Raw genomic sequence first — 15,033 nt, forward strand, 5'->3', positions numbered from 1 at the left:
TTATTTATTTATTTGACAGAGAAAGACACAGCGAGAGAGGGAACACAAGCAGGGGGAGTGGTAGAGGGAGAAGCAGGCTTCCCACCAAGCAGGGAGCCCGATGCGGGGCTCGATCCCAGGACCCTGGGATCCTGACCTGAGCTGAAGGCAGCCGCTTAACCGACTGAGCCACCCAGGTGCCCCTAAAAAATCTTTTTTATTTTTCACTTTTAGAGTCATGTTCTATCCTTTCATTGCAGTTAACCTTATTTTTGGTCTCTCTATATAAGTTGTTCTCTCTTTAAAATTTTGGGATACAGTTTCTTCTGACAGACCAAAATATACTCTAAATCTCTAGTGTATGGCTTTGTTCTAGTCTCCTGCCTGATCACATTTTCTCCCTTTTATTTTTCTTTTTAATTTCTCTTCTTTCTTTTTCCAAACAACTTATCTTATCAATTCCTTTTATAAAATTTTTTATAATTTTCATCTTTACAGCCATATTCCATCAGTTCATCATATTTACCCTTATTTTTGTACATATATAAATTTTTCTTTCTTTAAAATTTTGGGAGGCACTTTCTTCTAACAGACCAAAATACGCCTAAAATCTAGTGTGTGGCACTGATCTATGCACCAGCCTGATCATAGTTGACCATATTCTTTTTTTTTTTTTTCTTTCTTTCCCTTTCTTTTCCCCTGGTTTCAGGTCTCTTCTGATTTGTTTTTCGGGAGTCACTGGTACCCTGTTAGCATTTTGTTCTCTCATTCATCTATTCTCCTCTGGACAAAACGACGGAAAAACTCACCTCAAAAAAAAAGAACAAGAGGCAGTACCGACTGCCAGGGACCTAATCAATACGCACATTAGTAAGATGTCGGAACTAGAGTTCAGAATAACGATTATAAAGATACTAGCTAGGCTTGAAAAAAGCATGGAAGATATTAGAGAAGCGCTTTCTGGAGAAATAAAATAAGAAATCTAACCCAGTCGAAATCAAAAAGGCTATTAATGACGTGCAATAAAAAATGGAGGCTCTAACTGCTAGGATAAATGAGGCAGAAGAGGGAATTAATGATATAGAATACCAATTAATGGAGAATAAAGAAGCTGAGAAAAAGAGAGACAAACCGCTACTGGATCACGAAGGCAGAATTTGAGAGATATGTGATACCATAAGATGAAACAATATTAGAATAATTGGGATCCCAGAAGAAGAACTAGGAGAGAGGGGGGCAGAAGGTATATTGGAGCAAATTATAGTGGAGAATTTCCCTAATTTGGGGAAGGAAACAGGCATCAAAATCCAGGAGGCACAGAGAACTCCCCTCAATATCAATAAAAATAGGTCAACACCCCGACATCTAATAGTAAAACTACAAGTCTCACAGACAAAGAGAAAATCCTGAAAGCAGCTCAAGACAAAAGGTCTGTGACCCACAATGGTAGAAACATTAAATTGGCAGCAAACCTATCCACAGAGACCTGGCAGACCAGAAAGGACTGGCATGATATATTCAGAGCACTAAATGAGAAATATATGCAGCCAAGAATACTATATCCAGCTAGGCTGTCATTGAAAATACAAGGAGAGATCAAAAGCTTCCAGGACAAACAAAAACTAAAAGAATTTGCAAACACCAAACCAGCCCTACGAGAAATATTGAAAGGGGTCCTCTAAGCAAAGAGAGAGCCTAAAAGTAACATAGACCAGAAAGGAATAGAGACAATATACAGTAACAGTCATTTTACAGGCAATACAATGGCACTAAATTCATATCTTTCAATAGTTACCCTGAATGTAAATGGGCTAAATGCCCCAATCAGAAACACAGGGTAGCAGATTGGATAAAAAAACAAGACCCATCTATATGCTGCCTGCAAAAGACTCATTTTAGACCCAAAGACACTTCCAGATTGAAAGTGAGGGGGTGGAAAACCATGTACCATGTTAATGGACATCAAAAGAAAGCTGGGATGGCAATCCTTCTATCAGACAAATTAGATTTTAAACCAAACACTCTAATAAGAGATGAGGAAGGACACTATATTCTACTTAAAGGGTCTATCCAACAAGAAGATCTAACAACTGTAAATATCTATGCCCCTAACATGGGAGTAGCCAGTTATATAAGCCAATTAATAAAAAAATCAAAGAAACACATTGACAACAATACAATAATAGCAGGGGACTTCAACACCCCCCCCTCACTGAAATGGACAGATCATCTAAGCAAAAGATCAAGAAGGAAATAAAGGCTTTAAATGACACACTGGACCAGATGGACTTCACAGATATATTCAGAACATTCCATCCCAAAGCAACAGAATATACATTCTTCTCTAGTGCCCATGGAACATTCTCCAGAATCGATCACATCCTAGGTCACAAATCAGGTCTCAACCAGTACCAAAAGATTGGGATCATTCCCTGCCTATTTTCAGACCACAATGCTTTGAAACTAGAACTCAATCACAAGAGGAAAGTCGGAAAGAACTCAAATACATGGAGGCTACAGAGCATCCTACTAAAGAATGAATGGGTCAGCCAGGAAATTAAAGAAGAATTTTAAAAAATTTCATGGAAACCAATGAAAATGAAAACACAACTGTTCAAAATCTTTGGGATGCAGCAAAGGCAGTCCTACGAGGAAAGTATATAGCAATACAAGCCTTTCTCAAGAAATAAGAAAGGTCTCAAATACACAACCTAATCCTACGCCTAAAGGACCTGGAGAAAGAACAGCAAATAAAGCCTAAACCCAGCAGGAAAAGAGAAAGAATAAAGATCAGAGCAGAAATCAATGAAATAGAAACCAAAAGAACAGTACAACAGATCAACAAAACTAGGAGCTGGTTCTTTGAAAGAATTAGTAAGATTGATAAACCCCTGGCCAAACTTATCAAAAAGAAAAATGACCCAAATAAATAAAAGCATGAATGAAAGAGGAGATATCACAACCAACACCAAGAAATACAAACAATTATAAGAGCATATTATGAGCAACTATATGCAAGCAAATTAGATAATCTGGAAGAAATGGATGCATTCCTAGAGATGTATCAACTACCAAAACTGAATGAGGAAGAAATGGAAAACTGAACAGACCTATAACCACTAAGGAAATTGAAGCAGTCATCAAAAATCTCCCAACAGGGGCACCTGGGTGGCTCAATCATTAGGCGTCTGCCTTCGACTCAGGTCATGATCCCAGGTTCCTGGGATCGAGCCCCACATCAGGCTCCCTGCTCTGCGGGAAGCCTGTTTCTCCCTCTCCCACTCCCCCTGCTGTGTTCCCTCTTCCGCTGTGTCTCTCTCTGTCAAATAAATAAAATCTTAAAAAACAAAACAAAACAAAAAACAAACATAAAAATCTCCCAACAAACAAGAGCCCAGGGCCAGATGGCTTCCCAGGGGAATTCTACCAAACACTTAAAGAAGAATTAATACTTATTCTTCTGAAACTGTTTGAAAAAATAGAAATGGAAGGAACACTTCCAAACTCATTTTATGAGGCCAGCATTACCTTGATCCCAAAATCAGACAAAGACCCCATCAAAAAGGAGAATTACAGACCAGTATCCCTGAACATGGATGCAAAAATTCTCACCAAAATACTAGCCAACAGGATCCAGCAGTACATTAAAAGGATTATTCACCATGACCAAGTGGGATTTATTCCTGGGCTGCAAGGCTGGTTCAACATCCACAAATCAATCAATGTGATACAATACATTAATTAAAGAAACAACAAGAACCATATGATCCTCAATGGATGCAGAAAAAGCATTTGACGAAGTACAGCATCCTTTCTTGATCAAAACTCTTCAGAGTATAGGGATAGAGGGCACATACCTCAATACCATAAAAGCCATCTATGAAAAACCCACAGCGAATATCATTCTCAATGGGGAAAAAGAGTGCTTTCCCCCTAAGGTCAGGAACACAGCAGGGATGTCCACTATCACCACAGCTATTCAACATAGTACTAGAAGCCCTAGCAACAGCAATCAGACAACAAAAAGAAATAAAAGGCATCCAAATCGGCAAAGAAGAAGTCAAACTCTCACTCTTTGCAGATGATATGATATTTTATGTAGAAAACCCCAAAGACTCCACCCCAAAACTGCTAGAACTCATATAGGAATTCAGTAAAGTGGCAGGATATAAAATCAATGCACAGCAATCAGTGGCATTTATATACAAAAACAACAAGACAGAAAAAAGAGAAATTAAGGAGTCGATCCCATTTACAATTGCACCCAAAACCGTAAGATACCTAGGAATAAATCTAACCAAAGAGGCAAAGGATCCGTACTCAGAAAACTATCAATACTCATGAAAGAAATTGAGGAAGACACAAAGAAATGGAAAAACGTTCCATGCTCATGGATTGGAAGAACAAATATTGTGAAGAGGTCAATGTTACCTAGAGCAATCTACACATTCAATGCAATCCCTATCAAAATAAACTCAACTTTTTTCAAAGAAATGGAACAAATAATCCTAAAATTTGTATGGAACCAGAAAAGACCCCGAATAGCCAGAGGAATGCTGAAAAAGGAAAGCAAAGCTGGGGGCATCACAATTTTGGACTTCAAGCTCTATTACAAAGCTGTCATCATCAAGACAGTATGGTACTGGCACAAAAACAGACACACAGATCAATGGAACGGAATAGAGAGCCCAGAAATGGACCCTCAACTCTATGGTCAACTAATCTTCGACAAAGCAGGAAAGAATGTCCAATGGAAAAAAGACAGTCTCCTCAACAAATGATGTTGGGAAAATTGGGACAGCCACATGCAGAAGAATGAAACTGGACCATTTCCTTACACCACACACAAAAATAGACTCAAAATGGATGAAAGACCTAAATGTGAGACGGGAATCCATCAAAATCCTAAAGGAGAACACAGGCAGCAACCTCTTCGACCTCAGTCGCAGCAACTTCTTCCTAGAAACATCGCCAAAGGCAAGGGAAGCAAGGGCAAAAATGAACTATTGGGACTTCATCAAGATAAAAAGCTTTTGCACAGCAAAGGAAACTGGACAACAAAACCAAAAGACAACCGACAGAATGGGAGAAGATATTTGCAAATGACATATCAGATAAAGGGCTAGTATCCAAAATCTATAAAGAACTTATCAAACTCAACACCCAAAGAACAAATGATCCAATCAAGAAATGGGCAGAAGACATGAACAGACCTTTCTCCAAAGAAGACATCCAAATGGCCAACAGACACATGAAAAAGTGCTCAATATTGCTCGGCATCAGGGAAATCCAAATCAAAACCTCAATGAGATATCACCTCACACCAGTCAGAATGGCTAAAATTAACAAGTCAGGAAACGACAGATGTTGGCGAGGATGTGGAGAAAGGGGAACCCTCCTACACTGTTGGTGGGAATGCAAGCTGGTGCAGCCACTCTGGCAAACAGTATGGAGGTTCCTCAAAAAGTTGAAAATAGAGCTACCCTACAACCCAGCAATTGCACTATTGGGTATTTACCCCAAAGATACAAATGTAGTGATCTGAAGGGGTATGTGCACCCCAATGTTTATAGCAACAATATCAACAATACCCAAACTATGGAAAGAGCCAAGATGTCCATCAACAGATGAATGGATAAAGAAGAGGCGGTATAGATATACAATGGAATATTATGCAGCCATCAAAAAACCTGAAATCTTGCCATTTGCAACAACGTGGATGGAACTAGAGGGTATTATGCTAAGCGAAATAAGTCAATCAGAGAAAGACATATATTATAGGTCTCACTGATATGAGGAATTCTTAATATCAGGAAACAAACTGAGGGTTGCTCGAGTGGTGGGGGGTGGGAGTCATGGGGTGGCTGGGTGATAGACATTGTGGAGGTATGTGCTATGGTGAGTGCTGTGAATTGTGTAAGACTGATGAATTATAGACCTGTATCTCTGAAACAAATAATACATTATATGTTTAAAAAAAAAAGACAGTAGGAAGGGAAAAATGAAGTGGGGGAAATTGGAGGGGGAGATGAACCATGACAGACTATGGACTCTGAGAAACAAACTGAGAGTTCTAGAGGGGAGGGTGGGGGGGATGGGATAGCCTGGTGATGGGTATTAAAGAAGGCATGTATTGAATGGAGCACTGGGTGTTATACACAAAGAATGAATCATGGAACACTACATCAAAAACTGATGATGTAATGTATGGTGATTGACATAACATAATAAAAGAAAATTTAATAAATACATAAATAAAGAAAGAAAAAAAAAAAAGAAAATATTGCCCTGTACCATAGTTGGAAGATCTAAAATATTTAACATTTTAACTGGTTTGTGGCAATGCCAAAAATATTTTCAATATAAATGAATATACATTCAAAAACTAAAACTTACTTTCTGTGCTTTCACATAGATATGTGAAATTAAGTCTCTGTGGTCTTAAGAAGCAAGTTATCATTGTAATAATTTAACTCATTAGGTTAATATGTAATGGGTTTTTAAGAATGAACATGGGGACGCCTGGGTGGCTCAGCTGTTAAGCGTCTGCCTTCGGCTCAGGTCATGATCCCAGGTTCCTGGGATCGAGTCCCACATCGGGCTCCCTGCTCCACAGGAAGCCTGTTTCTCCCTCTCCCACTCCCCGTTGCTTGTGTTCCCTCTCTCGCTGTGTCTCTCTCTGTCAAATAAATAAATAATCTTAAAAAAAAAAAAGAATGAACATGGTAAAGAATTTTATGTAGGAAAGAATTAAAATATTAATGGTGATAAGATCAAATGTGACTTCAAAATTCTTCCTCTCATATATAATTAAACATAATATACATCTGAAGGAAATCTTTGAGTATGAATAAGAGCAATTCTATTATTTTTAAGTTTAAATAGAAGCTAACTCAAAACTCTCAAATAAAAAAAAAAAACCTCTGAAATAGATCAATGGATGAATACAAAATAAGCACAAAACCTGAACAAAATTACTTGCAATTAAAACAGATTAAAATTACTTCATTTATATTTTATAAACTGATTATTTTTTTTAAGATTTTATTTATGTATTTGACAGAGAGAGTGAGAGAGATCATGAGCGGGGGTGGCGGGGAGAAGCAGGCTCCCCGCTGAGCAGGAAGCCCGATGCGGGGCTTGACCTCAGGACCCTGAGATCATGACCTGAGCTGCAGGCAGACGTTTAATTAACTGAGCCACCCAGGCACCCCTATAAACTGATTCTAAGAATATATGACTATATACCATGTTGTTGAAGAGGCAGTATGTTTTTTATAGAATATCAGTATTACATTCTCATGAACAACAGGTACAGGAGAAAAGAGTGGAAGAACTATCAACTTTATTGTCTTATAAATATGATTAAATTACATTCTTTGAAGGAATAATTTGTAGTTGAATAACTATGTATAGTATTAAGAGTCAGATTAATTTGATAAAATACTTGTTCTGGGTTTCTTTTTATATTTAAGAATATTAAACACATTTATTACGTTTTAAAACTCAAATATCATCCAAGATACTTTTCTGAAAGACTATAAGGCAAAACAAAGAGAGATGTGTCAGTGAAGTGGCATCAAGCATGTGATGTCTAATGCCAGTGAATGGTACCAAATTTTGAGAATTACTTACCACATTTTGGTTAATAAGGTGTGCCACAAATTTTGAAGCAGTAAGACAGAGTTGCTGAAAAGTGAAGGTAGAGAAAATTTTAATCTATAAACTAAAACCATTTTTATTTAACTACTAAATCTATAGTTTATTTACACATTCTATTTAAAATATGTAGCACATAAGGATAATTTTTATAATATAAGAAAGTTACAAGATAAAAACTATTACATGCGAAATAGTGTCATTTCTGGTTAAATTATTACAATTCTACAGTTATAGCCATCAGTTTTGTAGCTCATCACTAGTGGCCAGAGGTATTTAATGGAACAAAAAAATGTTCTCATGAAATGCAGTTTTTAAAAAGAATTCCTATGTGGCAATCAACATTGCTTATCACTGTTGAAACTAGATTATTAGTCTGTCCCTATGTGGCAGTCGACTTATAAGCCCATCATATATACCTTATCATTTCTTCGATAGCCTTTTCGGAAATTAAGAATTAGCCTCTTGAGGATTAATTCTCCGATCTGTGGAAATTTTGAGTTGATAATTGCCACTAACGCTGCATAAACATGGGTGAAGATTGGAGAAGCACTCTGAGCTTGCAAAACAGATCTGGACAGCAGGCCTCTGTTTAAAAAAGAAAAAAAAAAGTCAACAAGGTTCCACTTCTAACTCATTTTGAAATGAGCACGGTTCTATATGTATTTGATAAGGGGAGAGATGCAAAGTTATGTCCAGCAATTAATGACAAATAATAATTGGACTGCCAAAAGGCAGTAAAACAATATCTTAATAGTTTTCAGGTTGAACTTTGACAACTGAATCAACAGAGTAGAAAATGAGAAAAGAAAACCCAGCCTATAAATTGTGAGATCATAAGCAACCCATATAGCCTCTGGTGCTTTCTGACTAAAATGGGAGAGCTCTACCTACCTACTTTTGAGGACAGAAGCTGCCTCTTGGTCAACTTTCTATATCCCCACAACATGTTACATCTTACTTTATATGCCCCCTCACCAATGTTTTGGAGATGATAAATCAGGGTCATGTGAAATGACACAGGAAAACATCCCTTAAATTTCAAAATAAAAAAATAGAATATAAAATATTTCTATTTCCTGATCCTTTTTTAAATCACAACCAATTAAAAGTACAAAAAAAATGACTGTCATTCTTTTCTGCTTTTCTAAGATTTATCACTGATCTTTCTTATTTCTTTTACATTCTCACTTTGCTTTCATTAGAAATTAAAATTATATATAAATAAAATGTTCATTATTCCTTATGGGTTTAAATTATTGGAAGTATTCAGTAAACAAATGTCTGCACAAAAATCAATATGTGACATCAAACCTTCTCAAAAAGCAAAAACTCTGCAACAATTTCTAATGGTGAAGTACAAGTTATTTGTTAATAGCTTACATTTTTACAAGAAATGCATTTTAAATAACTATTCTCGACTACTACTGAAGTAGCACAATAAATTAATGACTATTGCCCATGTAGATATTATGTTCATTTGAAAAATTGCTATGAAATACTTTAAATAAAATAGCTGATGCTTACCTTCCTCTAACTATGTTTTCTTGAAGAAGTTCTTGAATAATAATACCTATATTAGAAATGTTGACTTTGTTGATAAGACCATTGATTGACTTCTTTAGGGCCTCCCAGCTCATCCTCTGGTACGCTAAGCTAAAAAGAATTGATTTTAAGAAAGATGAAAACTTAATCAACAATTACAATAACTGGAGATTATAATAAGAACATAAAAAATACTTGGGAGTTTCTCCGCTTTATTTTCACATTATTTTCACAAAATGACCTCAAAGTGCAGTAAAATATATGACTATATGAATATCTAAACCTACATTTGATGTTCTGTACATATACTCAACTACAGATCACTTCTCTTTAATAACATAATAAAATTATATAAGAATATATAAGGATAATGTTTTGTTCTTATGTCCATGCATATTGGAAATTATAACATTCCTTTATTAGATTCAATACGTACTTATTTTACATTATAATACTTCATTTAGTTAAAATTGTCTTTAAAGAAAATATTTTAAAATGACAACTTTAAAAATTTTTAAATTATAATATGAAATACCCAAGTATAAGCCATAAAAAGGAGATTTTTATTACATCCTTTCTTATAAAAGCATAAGGAAAACAAAATTAAATATTTTAAACTGTAAAGAAATGGTGATAAATACAGGAAAAGGAAAAGTCATATGAAATCATGGGGCTGAAAGACTGTTGTATTTTAAAGAACATCTCTGCATTTGGCAGTAGTCCCACATCTGTATTACTTGTTTTTTAACTTAGATCTTAGGCAAATAGCCTAACTGGGTTTGTTTAGGTTGAACTTGATAACACCTAAGGTCTTTTAAAGCTCTATAATTCTATGCTTTTTATATTTATTTCTCTGTGGAATATGATTTCAGCTGCAGAAAGTCTTTATCTTTTTCATCTTCCTTATACTTCTCTGGCAGTCTGGTGAAGCTGAAGGGCTTCTTGAAATAATACATATAAATATATAGGATTACAAAGGATACCAATCATATTTAAATAGTTTTCAAAGCATGAAAAGAAAAAAAAGTTTGATATAGAATTCTATGTGCTTCATTAAATAACAAGAAGTGGTGGTAGGCCTAATAACTTCTTTAATTTCCAAGTAGCATGGCCATTGAGTAATATGTTAAGATATTTGCAGCAAATACTTTGTTAATACTATGGTCTCCTGCCTATAGTCCCGAGAGAAAGAGATGCGAAATTTTAGTTAGAGGTAAGTAAAAATAAAGATGCAAGTTTTTCTTTCCATTTACATTCATGGATGGCTAGATTCTACCTATGGACCTCTGGAAGGTCTGTAGGTTAAGGGGCCCTGTTCTGGAGTGGTATGCCAAGGGAGAGGTGGTGAGAGCAGTCTACCCTGGTGGGGAAGAGTATTTTATCACTGACATTGTCCTCAGCAGACGGTAAGGACAAAAAGCAGACTGATTTGCAGTTAAATTATATTGTTTTTAAATTCCCTCTAAATCATGTATTCCCTAAATGGCTGCATTTGAGGTGGGTGCAACATTTCCAGTGGGCCCCAACCCCACCCTTTGGTATGCTACTATTTGAGAAAAAAGATCAATGGCTTAAAAACTAGCCTAATTAATAAGATTGCTCATACATAATCACAATCTCTCCTATTAAACTTCGGTAAAACAAACAAACAAAAACTACAACCAAGCACAATTTTATTTCCTAATTAAGAAGCCTACAATTCCCCTGACTTAGTATATACTAAAAGTAAAGTCTATAGACTTCTCTTAAGAGACTTCTACTTCTCCTTGTCCCCTTTACAGCCTATGAGCAGATTTAAACTGTATATAAAATTATCTTCCAGAAATCTATGTAAAATTATGTATACTGGGGACTCTTCTCCACCCACTTTATATATAAGGAAGTAAGACTTGGCTTAATAACAATGTTTCTGTCTATAATCAGGATTGCTTTGGACTGGATTGGAGACAGTGACTCACTAAAGCTGCCACTCCTGCCTCCTCCAGAGAGCAGGGAGCAGAAGGCCTACGTGCTCATGAAGCTCCTGCTAACCACAGAAGCCATCTCCAAATCCCTTCTAAATGTAACACTGCAGGCATTACTACCATGTACTGGAATATTACACATACAGAGAAACTTACTAATTAGTTTTAAATTTAATGTCATCTAATGTCCCTTGCTAGCTCATAAATTTTATTTCAAATATTTATACTTTATATAAATGACATTTCTACTGCAAGCTAATTCATGAACCAAATTTAGATTTCATTTATCTAAGGGTCTCAAGTACTTTCAAGTTGCCACTAAAATACCTATGGAAGATGTGGGAATACTCTTTCGTGGCTCACCTGGAAATCTGTTTTTCTTAAAGTGTAGCTACCTTCTATCCCAATCTTTTTATTACCTAACTGGCAACTGAGTGACCATTTCAATCTTGGACCATACTTTTCGTAATTATCCTCTCATTCCGCTAGAGAAAAAGGTCCTGAACACTTAGCGATACTTTCATATATAGCTCCTCTCAATTATTTCGAAAAGGAAGTGAAGGTATTTTGAGGGTGAGTGTTCATCAATGAATTTTGATTGTTTGCCTTAGCAAAAATTACAGTCTAAGATGGTAAGGTCAAAGAAAACTATGGAGTAGGTAAGATTCAACCTCATTTCATAGTCAACTTCATTTCATAGATTAGTATAGGGGTTGGCAAACTACATCCATGACTCAAATGCAGCCTACAGCCCATTTTTGTAAAGAAAGCTTCACTGGAAGAGAGCCACACTCATTTGTTTATATATTACCTATGGCTATATTCACTACTACAGCAGAGTTGAGTATCCGCAACAGACACAGAACACTGCACAAGCCTAAAATATTTCTTGTCTGGCCTTTTACAGAAAAAGTTTGCCAACTCCTGGTTTGGTACAACTGGAAAGATCGATTTGAGTTCTAAAATATCAATAATTCTCTTATCTATGAAAAATGGACACTACTAATAGGCATGCATACAACTATAAGAGGAATAGTTTGAAAATAGTAAAAATAAAAGATCTTTCTTCAAACCCTTTTGATTTATTCATGTAAAAAAATAAGCTGAGCTAATGTCAGGGCAAATAGTAAGTAGAGCTCCAAGGAAGCTTATGGAGTAAAGAGGAGAAATCTAATTTGAGGTCTCTACCACTGTGGACTAATAATGTAAACTCTCAATAGCCAATGTTAATTAGACCATAGTTGACTTTTTTTCAACGATATTGTATATTCAGTGATATTGACATGCCTGTTTTTATCTGTGATCTGCTCTTGCATCATTCTGAGCTTTGCAGGAGGAATATATGCTCCACCGGTGCGAGTAAGAAGAGGATCCAGCTCATCTTTCTTCTTCTTTGCAGTAGGTTCATCCTGAGCAGAGGAACTCTGGGTTACTGATGGTTCTGGGCTTCTTCTCCCAGGAGATGGGGATTTCCGAGACCTTTTACGATCCATATCTCTTTCTCTTTCTCTGCGTTTTTCTCGGTCCCTACTTCTGTAATATTAAAAATTTTTTTAACGGAGAAAAGGCAATATAAATTACATTCTTAAATGAGCAAAATACAAAATGAGCAAGACCATTTGCAGGCCACAAATTCAGACAAGGGAAACTGGTCGGGAATGATGAGGAAGTGCTTCATAGAGAAAATGTAACTTAAACTAGGGCTTCAAGACTTGACAGAATTTATACTGGGGCAAGGGTGGGAAGGTGGAGGAGGAAGGAGGGCATTTTGCAACTAGTGCAGAATAGAGTAACTACTGAAAAAGGGAGCAGGAGTGTTCAAGCTAATAAGTAGTATTGTCAGGAAACAATAAAGAATCATGTATAATGGTAGTTGGAAAGATGAGTTTGAGTCAGACTATGAAATCTTAAAAGACAAGCAAAAGACTAAGTTTTTTATAATGGAGTTGGTGGAGAATCACTAATAGTTTCTGAGTGTGATAGTGACATGAAAACAGTGTTTAAAGAAGACAATTTAGCTTGCAATGTACACAATATACTGTATAAAGAAGAAATCAGAGTTTATCTCCAATAATGGCAATTTAGGAATAAAAATGTCCTAAAAAACTGTAACATTTGAAATTATTTCTTGATAAAACTGGCATTTAAAACCTCAGAATATCAAAAACATCTGGTTATTTGAGACAATGTGAAAAAAAAATCAACTATTTTCCAGCTATAACTCTTCCTGACTACTATAGGTGAGTATCTTTTCTTAAGCTAACATTTTTAAAACAATCAAGGTATTATTCTCTGAAACTATCAAGAACTAATGGGAAGAGTAAATTCCTGCTTTTTTAGAGGAGTTTGTCCACTTAGCTGTTTTTTTACCTATACTACCTTGGAAATTTAGATCATTCTGCTCATGCTTTGTGCAACCATTAGTTAAATGAATACAGTAAATAAAAACAAGTGTCATTTATCATGATTACCAGGAAACTGCTTGATAGATTTTAGCTAGATCTAGGGGGGATGTACTTGAGATGGTCTGTCTTAATATATAGTAATACAACTTACAAAAAGAGGGAGGGTCACCTAGCCAGGTAGATCAGAGGAGCTGTTTTGAAATGGAAGTATACCACTGTATACGCGAAGACAGAGTGAACAGAAGGGAAAAAAAGTGGTTCCAAATAGACACCCCAATTAGTCACAAAGGCAGGTGCACTGCAATCTAGGCAGTGATTTGCAACTGAGTTGCTTCTTATTGTGGGTGTAGTATGTTCTAAGAGAGTAGCTACAGCAGGGATTTACTGGCATTGGTTACGATTCTTCTGAGAAACACTAGGTGAGACTGCTAGCTGGCTGATAAAATTGCATCTTTACAATTTCACTGTTTGTTCCTTTAGAGTGTAGAAGTAATAGAGTCTTCTTCAAGTCTAAATAGAAATATTTCTCTTCCAATGCTTTCATACTGTTAGCTTTTATTTTCTACACAATACAAAGCCTGCTTACTTTACAGTGTGACTGTATGGATCAAATTAGACTTATGTACACACACTGGACCAAACACAGTTACAATGGAGTAATACAGTCAGAGATTATGGAAGAAAACATGGGCTTTGGAGTCAAAATTGAGTTCAAATCCCACTTTCATTGTCTACCAGATGGGCAATTGCAACCTCAGGTAAGTTATATAATCACTTCAAACCCACTTCACTTTTTTTTTTGCAAATTGTGAAAAAAATACTATCTAGTTTGTAAGAATTTTAACAGTATTTGAGAAAGAGTGCAGAATGCTTAGCTCACCAATTATGGTGGCAGTAGTTGGTTCTCCCAAGGGGTCATTATGGTGACAGCAGATGAGCCTGGCTTTTGGAAGTTAATTTAATCTGACATTTTAGTTTTGGGTATATATTAGAAAGTAAGTAGTGAGAAGGAAACTTAGGCTGCAGATATCAAATAATGTGATTAGCTCCAAACTGCACAGGAGTGCCATCAAAATTTTAGTGGGGGTACAGTCTTGATAGTCACAGAGTGGGTAATATGAGGGAGATATCAAAAGGATACAGACCTTCGTGAACAATAAAATACAGTAGACAAGTTTTTGAAACTGGACGACCTAATAGGGTGGGTAGTCAAATTTTCCAAGGCTCAAGAAAGAATAATTTATATTAGGTAAAAACTAGATTGGTAACTTCATTCTCACTGTCCCAGTGCCATCATGCAGGAAAGTATATTTTGATCACTCTATGTCATATAATAAAAACGACTTTCATTCAGTAAGGAATCTCAAAAACTCACACTGCCAAGTCCTCATGCAGTACAGTACCATATAATGAATAAGAGCTTAGGCTCAATGTCAGACTGACCTGGACCTTCCACTGACATGCTTTTAAAACACAAACAC

The 15,033-nt window shown here is 36.0% G+C and overlaps 1 protein-coding gene across 4 annotated transcripts in view; it reads right to left on the minus strand.

Moving 5' to 3' along the window:
- Positions 1-15,033, minus strand: part of CWC22 (CWC22 spliceosome associated protein homolog) — a 65,275-nt gene that overhangs the window by 26,960 nt on the left and 23,282 nt on the right. For all 4 annotated transcript variants that reach the window (XM_064586784.1, XM_045868420.3, XM_054506109.2 and 1 more), the window contains 4 exons: positions 12,435-12,680; positions 9,166-9,294; positions 8,058-8,226; positions 7,615-7,668 (listed from right to left, as the gene is read on the minus strand). In XM_064586784.1, coding sequence (XP_064442854.1) covers positions 7,615-7,668; positions 8,058-8,226; positions 9,166-9,294; positions 12,435-12,680 — 598 coding nt within the window. The remainder of the gene's footprint in view (positions 1-7,614; positions 7,669-8,057; positions 8,227-9,165; positions 9,295-12,434; positions 12,681-15,033) is intronic.

This window comes from Mirounga angustirostris, unplaced genomic scaffold (genome assembly GCF_029215605.1).
Source record: "Mirounga angustirostris isolate CCGP_5_RB_7025 unplaced genomic scaffold, mMirAng1.0.hap1 SCAF_3, whole genome shotgun sequence".
NCBI lineage: Eukaryota > Metazoa > Chordata > Mammalia > Carnivora > Phocidae > Mirounga > Mirounga angustirostris.